Source organism: Arabidopsis thaliana, chromosome 2, assembly GCF_000001735.4.
Source record: "Arabidopsis thaliana chromosome 2, partial sequence".
NCBI lineage: Eukaryota > Viridiplantae > Streptophyta > Magnoliopsida > Brassicales > Brassicaceae > Arabidopsis > Arabidopsis thaliana.
Window position 1 is genome coordinate 12,852,153 of NC_003071.7, and position 16,039 is coordinate 12,868,191.

A 16,039-nucleotide genomic window follows, 5' to 3' on the forward strand; every position below is an offset into this window, starting at 1 on the left:
AACCGGTAAAAAGGAAGTAAAGGCAAACAGCTTTTGAGTCTAGAATCTTGGGTTGGGGTTAAGAGAAGGTGGTGCTCGAGACTTGACCCTAGATTATATCTTTAGTTCTTTGCTTCAATTTGTTCTCTGTAAATAGATTCACAGAGTGGATATTATTTAAGGTAGATTATATCTTTCGGATTCTTATCGCGAAACACCACCTGCAAGAAGACATGGAAAAAACCGAAAAACTCGAAGATTTGTTTGATAGAACATGTTTAGAAGGTAACGGGTGTGTAAACCACACATTCAGCAATTGTACATAGAAAGAAAGACTAAAATAGAACGAGAGAGATAAAATGAGTCTCTATCCCCCTCAAGTAAAAATCAGTTATCTCACCCACAAGCATCCAAAAGATAATAACGTAGGGCAGATGCAGAGACAAAACACACAAATTTGCTCTCAAGAGTTTCATCTTTCTTCATTCTCTCGAAACTTTTCACCTGAAGTAGATAGAGACGAGAGGAATATCGACGTCATTGTCATCTTCATCCTCACAAGCCACCACTACATCAAGATGGTTGCGATAAGGCGGTAACTCGACTTTCGCAACATCCCGAGCGAGATCCACAACCTTCTTGTCCATCCTCTCCTTGTGCCTTGTGAACATACTGTTGAACAGAAGACAGCTTCCACAAGAGATGCTGTATGCGCTAAGCCCTTTGTCCTCCAGCCACTGCAACACCTCACGAAGAGTTGGGTTTCCCTTGAGAACCCATCTGTCCCAAACTGTCCAAGCCATGTCACGGTGCTTCACCACCTTTGGTGGAAGTGGTTCAGCCATGGAGAATAGTGGAAGTGCCAGGTTGGCAAATGTGTTTCTGTAAGCTTCCACTTTATGTCCTCCATCAAGGACCTTGTACAGCTCGAGGCAGACCAGCCCAGTAGCCATGGCTGTTGAAGTCGCAATGGCTGGGATGATTCTCCCTGCTATGAACTTTGCTTTCAGCTTGTCCACTTCAGGGATGCTGTAATTTCTCGCCCTCATGTTGGCTAGTCCTGCTATCACATCCATGTGATAGTTTGTATCATCATCCTACAAACACATCAAATTCAAAATGACAACACTCAGTTAAAAATTGTAAACAAGACAAGTCAATATCAGTGAAGACGATAACATTGGAGGGTAATATACCTTTTCGAACTGAATAGGTTTCATCCTGAAGTCTGGCGACAAGTTATGCCTACACTGGTCGATCTTAGCAATGAGATCGTCGATGACTGCAGCGTCGTCCACCGAAGCAGTGGTTAAAGTGGTAGCTTTCTCATCAGTCACAATCTTTGCATCTTGCCTTGGCTCAAAGTCTGGGACTATCACTCTGTCAACAGCTTCTGCTGCTTCCTTTGGGTTCTTAGTCCACTCAGGTATCGGGATCCCAAATGTCTCTGCTCGTAAAATAGCAGTCGCTGTGATAAAGTTAAGGAGACTTGGGTCGGACGACGAGTACTGGAGTGGACGAGGGAATCTTTTTGGAGCAGACCAGAATGGAGCTCCGGTACTAGTCGCAGCATCTTCAGGAAATGTGTATATCAATTGCTTGACACGGTTCACAAAGTAATCCTCAAACCTAGTCACATAACATAACAAACACATAAATTATTGCAAAAATCACAGACTCCACAGAGGAAGGAAACGATTTATTCCCACTTCTACATATTGGTTGTAGCTACCTGTTGTGAAATGAAGTTACCTTATAACACTGTTCCTAGTTTTTTATTTTATTTTTTAGTTTCGTAATGATGTTTTCAACGAATAATTAAGCAATCCTGGGATGAAGCACATGACAAAAGCATAAAATAGGAGACTGTAGCAGGACATGAGTAAGACACCGGACTATATTTCATTCCATATTACGACTAGACTATCTAACTAACTATTAAGAGTGATATTACCTCAGTCGTGCCCAGGTTAAGCAGTCTTGGAAGGTCTCACACTTCTCCTTTTCAAGGCACTCAACAATCCTCTCCAATGTGTCCCTCGCCTGAGCATCACCAGCACTCATCATTGAGTTAGTGTACTCAACTGGGCTAGAAAGATATGCATTCACTTCAGCGGGAGTCTTCTCCAGCAGACCCTCAAACTCAGAGCGAGCCCAAGTTAAACAGTGATCAATGTTATGCGGGAAGGAATGCACTGTACACATGGGGGCCTGTTTCTCTGGTGGGTCCCTTGAGGCACCGTAATTTTCAGTTAGATGTGGGATAACCGACTGTGTGTTGCACTTTGTACCAAGAGTTCCAGACTCAAGGAGAGGCTTCTGGAAATACAAGCACCTCGAATCAACATAGAGCCTCGCATTAACATTATCCAGTGCATTGACGACAACAGTTAAGTTCTCCCAGAAGGCATCGTCAAATACATTCTCAGTCTCCGCGCCAACACGGTTTTGCAGGGCCTCAATGTTGAAGCGAGGATTTATAACAGCAGCAGCCGAAGCAGCAACTGTGGATTTAGCCTGTCCAATGTTCCAGTCACGGAACAGAAATTGACGACTGAGGTTACTCTTCTCAATGATATCATCATCTGTCACTGTCAGCTTCCCTTGGCTTCCACAAGAAACCCCCATCAGAGCCAAATTTTTCAAGAACTCACAGCCAAGAGCACCAGACCCTACTGTGAAAACTTTAGCATCTTCAAGTTTCTTCTGGAACTTGGCCCCAAATACAGATATTTGGGCATCATACCGGCTGTTTCTTGGTGCAAAGTCACTCGAGTCCACAGGTTCAGAGGGGAGTGACTCCACTGAATCAAAGTAGAAAAACTGATAAACAAAAAGAGTCACAACATCAGATCCCAATACGAAACTTTAAACAATATAAATGTATCAAAAAAAGAGGAAACAGCTGTAACTTCCCACAACATAAAACATTAGGAAAAAGGAGAGATGCGTATTAGATAATGTTCCTTATTTTCATTAGAATTTCTATTTCTTTATTTACTTTATCTAAACAGCTTTCATTTAGCTTCTAATATATTACATAGGGATGAAGAGAGCTTAGGAATTAATTACTCTTGGGTGTATTTCAACTTCTGTCTTGTTACTTTGATTCGGTTTTAACAAAAGAGAGCTTTGAGTTTAAATTCTAGTGTTTAAAATTCTTAACTCGAACAGAGAACTTGGCATGCAAAGACTAAATATGTGTTCTCACAAGTCTATAGAAAAGAAATTTTACCTGGAAGAGAGGATGAAATTTTCCAGAGCAAGCTTTAACAACCTCCTGTCCAACAATACCGCCAAACATTGCAGCCATAGGATTCAGGACAGCCTTGGCTCCAAAGGAAAAGTGTCTTAGAAGCTTCTGATCAACATTCTCCACCTTTAAATCACCCTGCCCGGTATTGATGGCTGTGGCAATCGATATAAGCTTCTGAGCGTCCTCTTCTGAGCCAGCAACAGGAAATCTGCCAGCTTCAGCTTTAAAATGATCAAGTGCCTGGAATGCTAAGTGAAGGAGTGGAGGCCGATCAAACTTAGAGAAATCACTAAATAGAAAATCCCCTGGATCCTTAAGCGCTTCCCTCAATGGCTTGAAATTCAGTAACTTTGGCTGTTTCACTTGAGTGACAATACCACCCTTCACATATGTTCCATAGTTAGTAGTGTCCTCATCAAGGGTGAATGAATATGGCCGTGTACTTTTTATCTTCCTTGGTTTCCCATCATTCAATTCTGTCATACCCTCAACTTCTGAGAAAACAACTAGGTCACCATCTTCAAACTCAAGCCTCTCATCGTCGACACAGGAAATAAATGCCTGGTTCTCATTAGAGATAGACGCAATGATGCCTGTATGGGGTTCCTCTCCATCAACATCAAGAACCGCAAATTCAGGCCCAAAATCACAAAAGACAGAGCCGAAAAGACCCCTGACATCAGCCTTGACAAAAGCGATAGGAGGCTGATGGCTGTGACAATAGTCATCAAATTCGATTGCTCTTTCCATGCTTATGTCAGAGAATACAACAACCTGTTTGGCACAAAAGTAGATGTATCAGCGTAAAACCCGCCAACAAGAAACACACACCAATGAGAAAAGTGTACACCAATCTTCCATATCAATATCAATAAACACTAGAAATAGCCTAACACTAAATGAGACAAAACCCATCTCTTATATGCAACGAAAATAGAACAACCCACTCTTATGTTACTCATTCAGTTACAGTGTTATCATAAACTCACAAGTAATCTACAGAACGATACAGTACACAAAAGACTCAGACCATATAGAACCAATAACAAGACAAATGAGTTGTCTACAAACCTGGAAGCCAGAAAGATCCTCTTTGTTTAAGCTTTTGGTCAAGCTAGAGACAACCACAGCATTGTTAAGATCCTGTAACTTCTGAACAGAAGCATCTGCTCTATTCTTGCCAACATCATCCTCCGAGAAAACAAAGTTGCTTGATAAGTCCCATAGCTCTACAACTCTTTCATCATGCAAGGTCACAGACTTCACACCAGCAAGTATAAGATTCTTGGCTGAAGAAAATCAACAAATAAAACAAAAACTGAATGAGAAAGCAATCGACTAAAAAGTATCATTAACAGTTCACATTTACCATGCATCTTAGAAAACTGGCATATAACGAAACCCCAATAACAAAGATATCGAACAACTAAGGAACATCAGGAAGCTACTAAGATTTGGATGTTGAAGAATACCAGCAATCACAGATCAGGAGAACCAAAACAAAACAACTAAAGAGTAAAATCTTTGAAGATGACACAATTATTCACAGCTTCTAATAACGACGCATACGAAAACAGTGTTTCTACAAGTTTCAAAAACCAAAGAGACGAGGGAGACCACAATCTCAACATAAAACCAATGAAGTACATACCAATCTCGGCACCAAGACCGTGCATCCCCGAGATGAGAACATTGGAAGCAAAGAGACGCCTCATAGTCTCACGACCATAGACGGCGAGCTGGCGACTGTGCAGATCTTCATCAATCTCCTGACGGTTCGAATTACCAAAAGCCATGTCGATTTGCTGAACGACGCTATCGCCGTGAAAACCCCTGCTACTACCAGAAGCTAAAATCGAAGAAGACTTATCAGACGAAGATTCAGTGAAATCGATACGGCGTTTCTTAGATGATGCTAAATCGGAACCGATGATGGTATTATCGTTCTTATCGTTAGCTTCACTAGCTCGCTTGTGAAGCATAAAGTGATGAAAAAACCTGGAGAAAACATGTGAAATTCCCATTAGATTAGAGAACACTGAAGAGAGAAAATCCGATCAGAATTGAAATACCTAACCCTAGATTGATTCTTCGGAAGCTATGAGAAGGAAGATAAAACGTACCTTTGAGGAAAGCAGACGAGAGAAGATTGGAATCGGAAAAGAGAAAAAGTTTTTGAGATCTGAAAATTGAAATTGAAGTGACGAATTTTGCAGAAATCTCTAAGATTTATTTAAGAGAGACGGGCGAACGAAAGGGGTTCGGTTGTGGGGGGATATGAAACGATGACGTTTTAACGGTTAAGGTTTGATTTGTCGCTCTTTCTCCGCGTGATTGTGACGGCAACTCTCTGACCGGGGGACACGCGTCCGTCACTATTTCAAGACCAGATCCGGTTTAGTTAATTTCTTATGGATCCTTCTTATGAATCTGTATTAAATCTGAAATATTGCTTTCTTTTTTTAATTACCAAGTTCAAAAAAACTCACATCTTCTTTTGGATAACTGGAAACTTTAATATTATAATTAAATATTAGATCAATTTCCAGCTATGAATATTATAATTAAATACATTTTCTTCTAAAGTTTCTCAAAACAATCTTTTGAAAAAAAATTCATGACTTTCTATGACTTTATTTTGTGAAAGAAAATGTAGAAAGTCATGAACCAATAACATAATAATTTAAATCATAAACAATCAGAGATTTTTTTGTTTTAATAGAATAACACAAAAAATTTACTGACTTTATAAAAGTATGAATTCAATAATCTAAAATTTATGAAGATTTTTAGATTACTTTTTACAAATCTTTAATGAATAACACAAACTTTTAACATACTTTTAAATTTTTTTGATTAAATAACAACAGATTCTACATGATACTTTAAGTCACTAAAACTCTTTTGAAATCATAAACCAATAACACCTCCTTAACTCGTGGTTAGTTTATACAAAAATAAAACTCTATAAATTAATACTTGATAACTTACTTAATCACTATATTAATAAACGATTGTAAATTGAAATTTAACTTATGATTAGTTTGGTTAAAAGTGTAGATTTTGGAGTTGATGTTGCAATTCCATGGATAGACGATCTTGAAATATTTGATCGCAGTCCATGGGAGTGAGATTTCATCAACTTTCAATTTCTAGAGGGAGAAAGCAACAAGTCGTGGGTCTTCTTTTATCCAACTAAAAATGTTCATCTTGGATATTTTAATTGCAATGGTGCTCTTATAAAGTGGGGCAGTGTCAATTACTATGTTCATCAGTTTCAAATGGGTCAAGAAGTTGTGAGCACTTCTTCTAAACTAGCTTACTTAAGGTATCATGATGATTTACCCATAGAGTTTGTGGATGATTGGCTAAAAGGATGGAGTTTGGCAGAGTATAACTACAAAGGCAAAAGTCTCTACACTCTCAATTTCTCACCTCAGGCCAAGTCATTCATCACCCTAAGAAAAAACAAAAATGGAGTTGTGCAAAATATCTTCCCAAGACGAGTACTAATGATGCTGGTAAAAGAAAGGAATCCACTGGTGCTCCCAAAACGAAGAGGATTGCTAATAAAGACAAGGCTGACAAAGTGGCAAAGAAAACTAAAACTGGGGAAACCCTGAAGGTGAATGTACTTCAGAAGCAATACGAGTTAAAGGCATTTTGTCGAGCTCGACAGGCAGTATTGAGCTAACTGATAATGAGGGTAAGTGAAGAACTCTTCTATTTGTAAGAAAAAAACAGCAATTTAGATATGCTTAAAAGATAAGTTATCTTGTCAGGTGATCGTGCTCTATCTGATATTGGTGCTGCATTGGATGCTAATATGAGGAAGCAAAATCTGAAGCTTTAAGAAGGAAAGGCATAATAGATGCAGTTGAAACCTGGAAGCAAGCTAAGGAAGAAGAAAAATGGCTTCGTGACTACGAAAAGGTAGGTGAAGACCTGTGATACATCAAGAGAAGATTGACTTGATTAAAGTAAGCATTTCTTATTATATATTCTTGATCGTCTTTATAGGATGGAAACCTCTTCAATCTTGTAACTCGTAAGAGGAGAGTACGAACACTTAGAACGTGCTAAGAGTCTTGTCATGCAAATTCCTGGTGAGTCTTTATACGCGTAACCCTATTACCCTCTCTTTTTGAAGTAATGAACAAAGACTTAAGATGATAGTATTGTGTTTCTTTTCTAAGCCATGATTGAAGATCTAATCATTGAAGTGAAGGCTTGGGAAAAAGAAAGAGGAATCCCCTTCTTATATGATAAGGAAACACTTTAATGTAAACTTGTTGATTAAGCTTGTTTTTCTGATTCTGATATTGATTTGAGTAAACTTTGTGCATGTGGTTTGATAAAGCTAGCTTTTGATGTATGCCTCTGTTCTTTCTTTTTATCCCCTAGCACCCATTATTACAACTTTTGGAGGAGGAGATTGCAAATTGATTTGTATCAGTAGCTACTGATACAAATCAAGTGAAGTTAGTTCTGTAAAGGTGGAGAAATTTGCCAGAGAGGAATTGCATCAACTGTTGTTTGCCCGTGACTGAGGATGAACTCGAGTGTGTAAGAGGTTGCATGGAACAGAACAAACACACTCTGCCTTTTTCTTTATTCTTTCAAACAGTTGGTATTCAAGAAATTGTAGAGAAATAATGCACTAACAAAATGTAGCAGAGATTTTTCATGCAAAGAACCATCAATATGTCTGTCTAAATACCTTATATATTCAAATTTAATATGTTGGTAAGTACAAATCAAATGGAATAGTTTTAAAAATTTGTAATTCTAAAAGGACCACAAACTCTTGTCCTTGTTTGTTTATAGTTGGATGAGGTATGTAAATTAATGTAAACCTCAAAAATCGAACTGAGAATACAGAGTAGAAAAATTCTTCGAACTTCAATCAAATAAATTATTTGGTTGAATACACTCGCTAAATAAGATACACTAAAACAAAAATTGTCAAATCAAGTATATGGCTGGCCTATTCAAACGTAAGCAAGACACTATCACAACACACTAGAATGTTGAGTATTATTCAGAGGATGCTGCAATGGAGTAGATGGGTCTTGAGAGAGACAATCCGATGCTCTATATGCCTGAAGTGTATATTTGTGTGATGTTAAACACTACTAGAATCGAACAATGTTAAAGTAAAACCGCAATCTTATCATAAGCGTTGAATTCAGTCAATTATGAGTTTACAACAATTCTCACTAACCAACGGATACTTGTACAAGTTGGACACTTACTAACCTATGAACATAACTTTTTTCCCTGAGAACTAGCTATTTTGCTAAGATATCAGTTCAGAATGTAAGACAATCAGAACTTGGTATGCCAATCATTACAAACAATTAGTCCAATCTTCTCCTTCTCCATAATAATGCTAAATTAGGAGAACTTCTAACAGATGATCACGTAAAGTTACTACTTATCTATAGACTCATGTGTACCTCATGAGTACCATTAGCCTCCGGGTATTGCCGGCCTTGACCTCCATATATATCATCGGTGTTGTTTCCATAACTTGCAGCCAATCCAGGACCTTACATCAACAAATCATCAAAACTATAAGGTGGTTTTGCAGTTAAACTGTGTAAAGCAAAAAGCTAAAAAAGACAGAGAAATTACTTGGGGTTGGAGCTGCCTCAGCAGCTGCATTTGCTTCTCTAGCTTTAGTCTCCAGATCAACCAATTCTTCCTCAAGTTTTACAATCTCTCGATTCAAATGATCGATAGTCTTCTCCATACCGCGCTCATGGTGAAGGTTACTAGCTCGTGTCTTCTTCTCCAGCTCAAGAGCAGCCCTGTTTCATATCCCAAACCTCAAACAAATTCATTACTACTCCATAAGCATCCAAAAAACCATCATATGAGTATACACTACAAGATAACAAATCCAATGTTCCAACAAAAACAACAAAGAGAATTCAAATTTTCACCTTCCTTTACGAATCTCTCCTCGAAGAATCTCAATCTCCAATTTAACCTCAATAGCTCGATCCGAATTCGGTTTAGCCTTAGCCATCTCATCATCAAACATAGCCAATTCCGTAGCTAACTCCTGTCTATCACTACCTAACCTCTGTACATCAGACCTAACCTGACCAAGCTCAGCTCCAAGTCCATCAATCACACGAGCCTCCGCCTCCATTCTCAACGCATTCTGATAAACCTCACGCACTTTAGCTTCTCCTTCCGCTTTAACTTTAACAGCGGTTTCAAGTAACCGTTCGAGCTCACGCTTAGCTACATTGAGCTGGTCTTTGAGTCCGATGTGTGCTACAGCTAATCGTTGATTGTCGTTGAGAAGAGATTGGATTTCACGGTGTTGGATTGCGATTCGATCCTCGAGGATTACAGATCGAGCTCGATTTCGATCGGATTCGATTAATTGAGATTCTAATAATCTTGAAGATGATGAAGTTGAAACTGCTGATGATGGAATATAACGATCTCGTCCGGCCATAGTTTGCGATCTCCGATAATCTTCTCCGGTTTGTGAAAGTACTTCCCTAATTGAATTATGGTCGTTCTCTCTGTCAAAAGCTTTTTTATTCCGAGTTCGTTGTTAAAATAAGCCGTACCATCAAAAGCTAAACTGCGCAGCGCAAAAAAAAAAAAAAAAAAAAAACGTTATGAGCCCAAACTACAGTTATGATATGCTTGATTAAGCCCACTTGGACCAAACTAAGCCCAAATCAGAAAATTTGAGGCCGATTCAGACGTTGAAGGAATAAATTACTAGATACCTAGAGAAAGTATGTGCATCTTAAACCTTACCAAAAAAAAAAAAAAAGTATGTGCATCTTAAAAATATTCATATTAGTTTAAATATTCAAAATCTATTTACTTTTAATTAAACAAAATTTAAATATAAATTATGTGTTTATAAATAAGAGTTTGAATTTAGATTTTACAATTAAACGAGATTAATTACATTTTTGTTTAAATTTTGTATAGAAAGATTAGAATTTAAATTTTACAATTAAATAAAATTATATGTCAAATTATAAATAGCACCAATGACATTAGTTCAGTATTTTTTTAGATTGAAATGATTCAATTGGTAAAGAAAATATTTGTAGAGTACTCCAAGATAACACATATCTAATGGTAACCTATTTATATACAAACCGGAATAAATGAAAAAATTAGTCTTCTTTAACATTCTTAAATATATAATCATATTCATATGGAAAACAAAAAGTAATCGTAAATTTGATTATGAAACTATATAGTCTAAGTTGGAAATTCTAATAAATAGTTTATTTTTGAAAAAAAGAAAAACAAAATCCTATACAATCTAATTTTGTATCGCCAAATATTACATTTATTAGTGTTTTTTCTAACGATATACAAGTTTTTACTGACAGAAAGTGATAATCAATGATATGCTAATTGATATCGAAGGTAGAGTTAAAACTGTAAAATAAGAAAAGACGAGGCGGCAAGAGCTAGAGTCCAAGTCTACGGATTAGCACGAAGCTCTGATGTTTCAGATTGCTTCTTTTTGTTTCTTACAGAATCTTACAGACTTATTAAATTCCGACATAAACAGAAACTCATTTCTTTCACTCATTCAACTAAAGTTTAAGCAAAAACCAAACCCTCAGGTCTTTAAAGTTTTTTTTTTTTTTTGTCCCAACTCTTCAACACAAAAGAGACTTCAATAAATTTTAACTGAACTCAGTCAAACATTGCTTCTTGTCTCCTCCCCCACCGTTTCCAAAGATTTTATTTTTTTCTTTGGGTAAGAAAATAAAATAGAAACAAAAGAGCAAATACCGAGAACCGAATCTTCCATGTCATCTCAAAGCATTTAATGATGTGCATCGAGTCTCACATGCTTATTTTTCTCCGAGGTGCCCAAAGATGTCTGTTCTCTCTTCTTCTTCTTTTTTTGTCTTCTAAAATTTTGATTAAATGTTTAGTTTAGAGAATTATTTAGTTCTTCTTTCTTTTGAATGATTCTAAAATACATTAGCAAGAAGAACCACTTCCCAATGTGACAGTTCTAATTCTAAAATATATCCCTCCATTAACACCTAAACTATTTATTCTTCCTCTAGAGTGGTCCTATTAACTGAGTCATTTTCTTTTCTATAATTCCTTTTAGTACTAATTAACTATATAGGGATTTAATGATCCTAAGCTCAAATTATATTTCCACTCGGACTTTGCATAGTTACAAATTTTGTGGGGTTTTTCTGTTACAAAAATGAAGAAGAAATACCGAGTTAGCTTTTTTTAAAAAAATTTAGCTTTCTGTTTTCCTTATATTTACTAATTCTAATAAAAAGCAAAATAATATCCAAGTCTTGACACTTCTAATCTTACCGTAAAAACATAGAGTAAAAGTTAGAAATAAAACACTGAAAATTAGTTATAAAAAAAATCATCAATTGACGATGTTGGTAGATATATCGAAATTTGGTCATTCAACTATTTAAAAATTCATTAGAAAAAATATGCTGATCATAAATATTAAATTGTAGTTCTTTTTTATATAATCATTTATTTTGTTGATTAGTAAATTTAAACTTACAACCCAAAAAAAAAAAAGATGTAGTTGACTGTTGGTTTAATTTGTAGACTTAGTTACGTTAGGGGTTGATTGTGATTTAGTCACTTAGGTTGAACTACTTTAAATATAATGAATTAAACTAATCTTGAGATGCATGTTCTTTTTTAATACAACTTGATATGATATCGATTTGGAGGGGCAGTAAGACAATTCTAGATAAATCTGATGCATCATACATTAATTGTGGGGGCCTAGCTACACACCCAAGTTGATAATTTTGTGAATAAAACTACTCATTAATTAATATATACATAAAATATGTGAAACATTATGCTTGTCATCAAGCGAATAAGTTTGTAGAGATTATTGTGGGCGATGGTCACAAGCTAGTCAAATGGTTTTTTCATGCATGTCCCCGCTATTTTGGGGTTAAAAACATTCCTTAGATGCATCACATGAATTTGATATATTATTAAGAATCATAACCACTTTCTAACACTATATATAGTTTCTAGGGTTATGGAGTATGTTTTTCTTGGTAGATGATATATTTTTATTTTAACTAAAAAGGTCGAAATTCTTGAATAAGATAGTACCAATTTAGGTCAGGTGTTCAATTTTTTGTTGAACGTGTATATTTTAGCCATTGCGATTTTATATATTCGTGACAACTGCAATATTTGGAAATTAGTATAGGCTCATCATTTATTCTAATGGAAAATGTAAAGTAGAAACTGTAAATTAATTAGTGAGATAAATTACTTAGTAAAAATGAAATTAATTAGTGAGATAAATAAGAAGGAGCCAAGGAAAGCTATGAGAGTAAAAGAGAGAAGTTTCACTTGGGAAAGAGTGGATTAGAAAGCTTGGACTCATGTGGAATTCATTTAATGTGATGGTTGAAACATTTCTTGAGGCTTTTATCAAAACACCATTTATTTTAAGAATCTCTTCAGACATTAATTAGGGTTTTCTTAAAAAAACACTCTAATTAGCTTTGTGTCGGATCTCGTTTTGTGGGTCTTGCATTAATTTCCTCTGGATTTATGTTGTTATTTTAATTAAATTCACACAATGGATTCTTACTTAATCCCTCTCAAGATCAATAGTTCGAAAGTGATGCATGTATCTTCGATCTCCTCATTAAGTATGGGTAATCTTGTTATGATTTATCCACGCCTTCTTTTTAATATATATATATATATATATATATATATATATATATATATTTACACGTATATAAATACTAAAATAGAATTATGGTAGACATGTATATATTTGAGAAACTACAAAATATGTGAACCAATTCCATGATAGTCTAAACTTAACAAAAATTATCAAAAACAAAAACGGTATAGTGATTGTCAAATCGTCATATTGGTTAAGACTATACGTATGTGTTTTAGTACTGGCTATTGTAGAAGTGTTAAATATACTTTGATTAATATGTGTTTTAGTTACGTATTTACCCGTTTATTGGAAACCAAAAACAAGATATGTGAGTTGTGCTATGTAAGATTGATAAAAAAAAAAAAAATTAAAGATTGATAAATATACACAAGACTTCTTTGAATTTAATTTTTAAAAAAACTCAATTCTTTTTTTTGGTAGGGAAAAAAAAAACAAAAGAATAAAATTCTTTTAACATGTATATTTTAAATAAAAGAATATTGTTTTTAAAAGAAATGGTTAGTTTCTATTTGCTCTAACCAGAAATGGAATTTTCTTTTGTTGGAAAATGAATAACATCAGCAGAATATTGTGGATTTTACTCAAATTATATAATTCAGCTTATTGGCCTTGCTAATGCTACTTCCGGGTGGGCATCCAAGACAAGATTGAATTCATTGTCAAACCGTTCCAGCCAGGCATCCGTGCAGGTGTCACAGGTTCCTCCTGAAAGGCTGCTCTCTCCTCTTTCTCAAGCTTCATAGCATATTGTTTTTCATGTATACGTGATACGTCGGATAATAAAAATATAAGTGAACAGATATATTCACAATGATCTTAAAGAGCATTTAATCACAAGGTTAATATATATGCCGTTTGAAAACAGCAGTATTAAAATTGTAAGATATGATCAACAGTCTAATTTCATATCTCTCATGACAAATATCTTAATGCTTTTGGTACGTAGATAGACAGAAGAAGTCATATGAAGGCTTGGCTAGAAAAATCAAAGCAACAGTACACAAATACTTGTTCTGTTTGGATTCAAAAAGGTTAGGTCTTTGAATACTGTGTAAAGAAACTACATCTACAACTTTTTGGACGTTAATTAGGTTATTAGGTTGTTCAAAACGATGTTCAACGTCTGTCTTGTTGTGCGAATTTTTATGGATTAATTATTAGTCCATCATCTCCCATAATATTTATCACACCACTAAACTTCACATCCATATTATTAACTATGTCATTTAAGTCCTTTGTATGTTTAACGAAATCCAAAGTTGTAGTTCACTCATACCTTTCACAATATTTATGATCCACTTTTTTTTTTTTTTTTTTTTTTTTTTTTTTTTTTTTGTCAAACAATATTTATGATCCACTAAACTCTAAATCTTTATTGATAAATCTAACAATGGTTAACCGAATGATAAAGACTTCCGTGTATTTATGTGAGACAATTAATCTTGTTTTCAAGCCAATGGTAAAAGCAAGACCACTTTTTGACTGCTATCGTGCAACAAAACCTATGTTTTACTAGAAATGTGTGAAACCACACTCATTCGTTAATGCTAAATAAACATTAAATTTATTTTGTGGTGCCAAGAAAAAACAATTAGTCTGATACTTAATTAAAATAAACAATTGAGGCGTTTACCATGGTTTTGTCTTACTTTGGTTTTAGTTAAATAAGACAAGTTTTATCACCAAAGATGGAGTTTATGAATTTTCTTAGTCTGGCTCTACGTAATCCGATAAAAACAAATGTTGCTTTTCACGCATCGAATTCGCTGACCTAAGATGCTTCGCAGAGATTCTGTCCAGATTTTTGTATATTCTTTAAATAGGGGGAGTCGGGGAGAAAATAATGATAATTATCCCAAGTTCTTAATTCAGTCCCTTGTTTAATCAGTGTCTTCCCATGAAAACTCGGGCCTCCCCAACATTATTATTCTCATAATCACTTTACAAAAGTTTAAAATAGTGAATGTGGATTAATTAATAGTATAAAGAGGAAGTGTGTGTGGAGGAGAGATTGGTTGAAGTTTTGATGTGAATGTCTTTCAAGGCAACAAACATTCACGTTGGAGGCCATTTCCAAAGGAGTCTTGGTCCTAATTAGGGTTTCACGTCATTCTCACTTCTATAGTGTATTATCCTAACATTACCCACTCTCTCTCTTTTTTTTTTTTTTTTTCATTCTTATTTTTAATTACCTAACCAACTTTGGTTTTTCGTTTTTTCATTTTGTGTTAGAATAAAGTCAAATATAGGGCGCTAGATGTTTTTCAACATGTATAATAATATAAACGGATGATATATTTTTAATTGTTTAGGGTGTAGAAAATGTGACAATTATTAGTTTTATATTACACAAATATATGGTTTCAAATCTATATATATATATATATATATATAATTCTAGACATCCATTAAAATACATATGTTAGGATTAGATTCATATATCTTATAATAATTTTATTTTGTGTTGGCTTTTTCTCTTTTTGTTGTAAAATCTCTTTTTGTTTTCTCTGTTGAACGCTTCTTTCATTTTAGATCGACTATATTGTTTTGTTGATTATTTTTTTAATTATAAATCGTTAGCCCAAAATTGTGTTAACGTGTTTTTGTTCTTCTATTATATCTATAAATAAGTTGTATGAAAGCATGGAACGAAACTTTTTGTTGGTTTTCTCACTTCCTTAAGTAAGCGATTCTCAAACTTCTGAGATCATCAAATGAGTTCTTTTGTAACTTCTAAACATACTCGATCATCATGAACTGTATAACCATGCATGTGTAGATCTTCCTCTTCTTCAAAAGTTTCTAATTACACAACCTAATAAATATCTTTCCTTGTAACCACCAATCTCACTTTCCTCGACTTTTGTAATTTAAAAAAGAGAGAAGATTAAGACATCGAGAGACTCGAATAAATAAAAAAAAGAGAGGTTAGTAATGGTACGACTGTCGTGTGTATGTGTTAAAGAAATAAGAGAAGAGTCAAAAGGACAACGTGGGGAAACTTCTCAATATGCATCGGACGCCAACCTATCACGCGCCTTTGCGGTGCTCACTTCTACATCTTCTTCTTCTCCTAACTT

General features: G+C 35.0%; 2 protein-coding genes, 1 long non-coding RNA gene and 1 other non-coding gene across 9 annotated transcripts; 1 reads left to right on the top strand and 3 right to left on the bottom strand.

The window, feature by feature from the left end:
- Positions 1-176: 176 nt before the first annotated feature.
- On the bottom strand, positions 177-5,575 carry UBA1 (ubiquitin-activating enzyme 1). Its single transcript, NM_128566.4, has 7 exons — positions 5,359-5,575; positions 4,887-5,233; positions 4,307-4,524; positions 3,215-4,009; positions 1,934-2,802; positions 1,176-1,608; positions 177-1,076 (listed from the first exon to the last, which is right to left on the bottom strand). Exons 2-7 carry the CDS (start codon positions 5,215-5,217, stop codon positions 480-482), a joined length of 3,243 nt encoding a protein of 1,080 aa, NP_565693.1. The 5' UTR covers positions 5,218-5,233; positions 5,359-5,575; the 3' UTR covers positions 177-479.
- Positions 5,576-6,309: 734 nt separating this feature from the next.
- Positions 6,310-7,990, top strand: AT2G30115. The gene is made up of 5 exons (NR_143760.1): positions 6,310-6,941; positions 7,018-7,168; positions 7,256-7,341; positions 7,432-7,518; positions 7,640-7,990. It is a non-coding gene; the product is annotated as an other RNA (non-coding RNA).
- Positions 7,991-7,994: 4 nt separating this feature from the next.
- On the bottom strand, positions 7,995-9,819 carry AT2G30120 (protein FLC EXPRESSOR; the record flags this gene model as incomplete). Of its 6 annotated transcripts, none has more annotated exons than NM_001336241.1 (4): positions 9,184-9,819; positions 8,873-9,048; positions 8,695-8,786; positions 7,995-8,337 (listed from the first exon to the last, which is right to left on the bottom strand). In NM_001336241.1, exons 1-4 carry the CDS (start codon positions 9,708-9,710, stop codon positions 8,248-8,250), a joined length of 885 nt encoding a protein of 294 aa, NP_001324954.1. In that variant the 5' UTR covers positions 9,711-9,819. The 6 variants fall into 6 exon arrangements, with proteins under 6 accessions (NP_001324954.1, NP_001324955.1, NP_001324952.1 ...); NM_001161069.1 differs by lacking the exon at positions 7,995-8,337 and adding an exon at positions 8,389-8,526 and having other exon boundaries at positions 9,184-9,758; NM_001336240.1 differs by having other exon boundaries at positions 7,995-8,786.
- A 4,965-nt stretch (positions 9,820-14,784) lies between these two features.
- AT2G08365 lies at positions 14,785-15,032 on the bottom strand. Its single transcript, NR_140327.1, has one exon. It is a non-coding gene; the product is annotated as an other RNA (long non-coding RNA).
- Positions 15,033-16,039: the final 1,007 nt, after the last annotated feature.

Bases quoted from the DNA above. Each gene is read 5' to 3' on its own strand.
- UBA1 (NM_128566.4), bottom strand. From the start codon at position 5,217: ATGCTTCACAAGCGAGCTAGTGAAGCTAACGATAAGAACGATAATACC. The intron at 4,525-4,886 runs GTATGTACTTCA...GATTTTCTTCAG, and splicing joins CGGTCTTGGTGCCGAGATTG to CCAAGAATCTTATACTTGCT. The intron at 1,077-1,175 runs GTATATTACCCT...ATGTGTTTGTAG, and splicing joins AACCTATTCAGTTCGAAAAG to GATGATGATACAAACTATCA.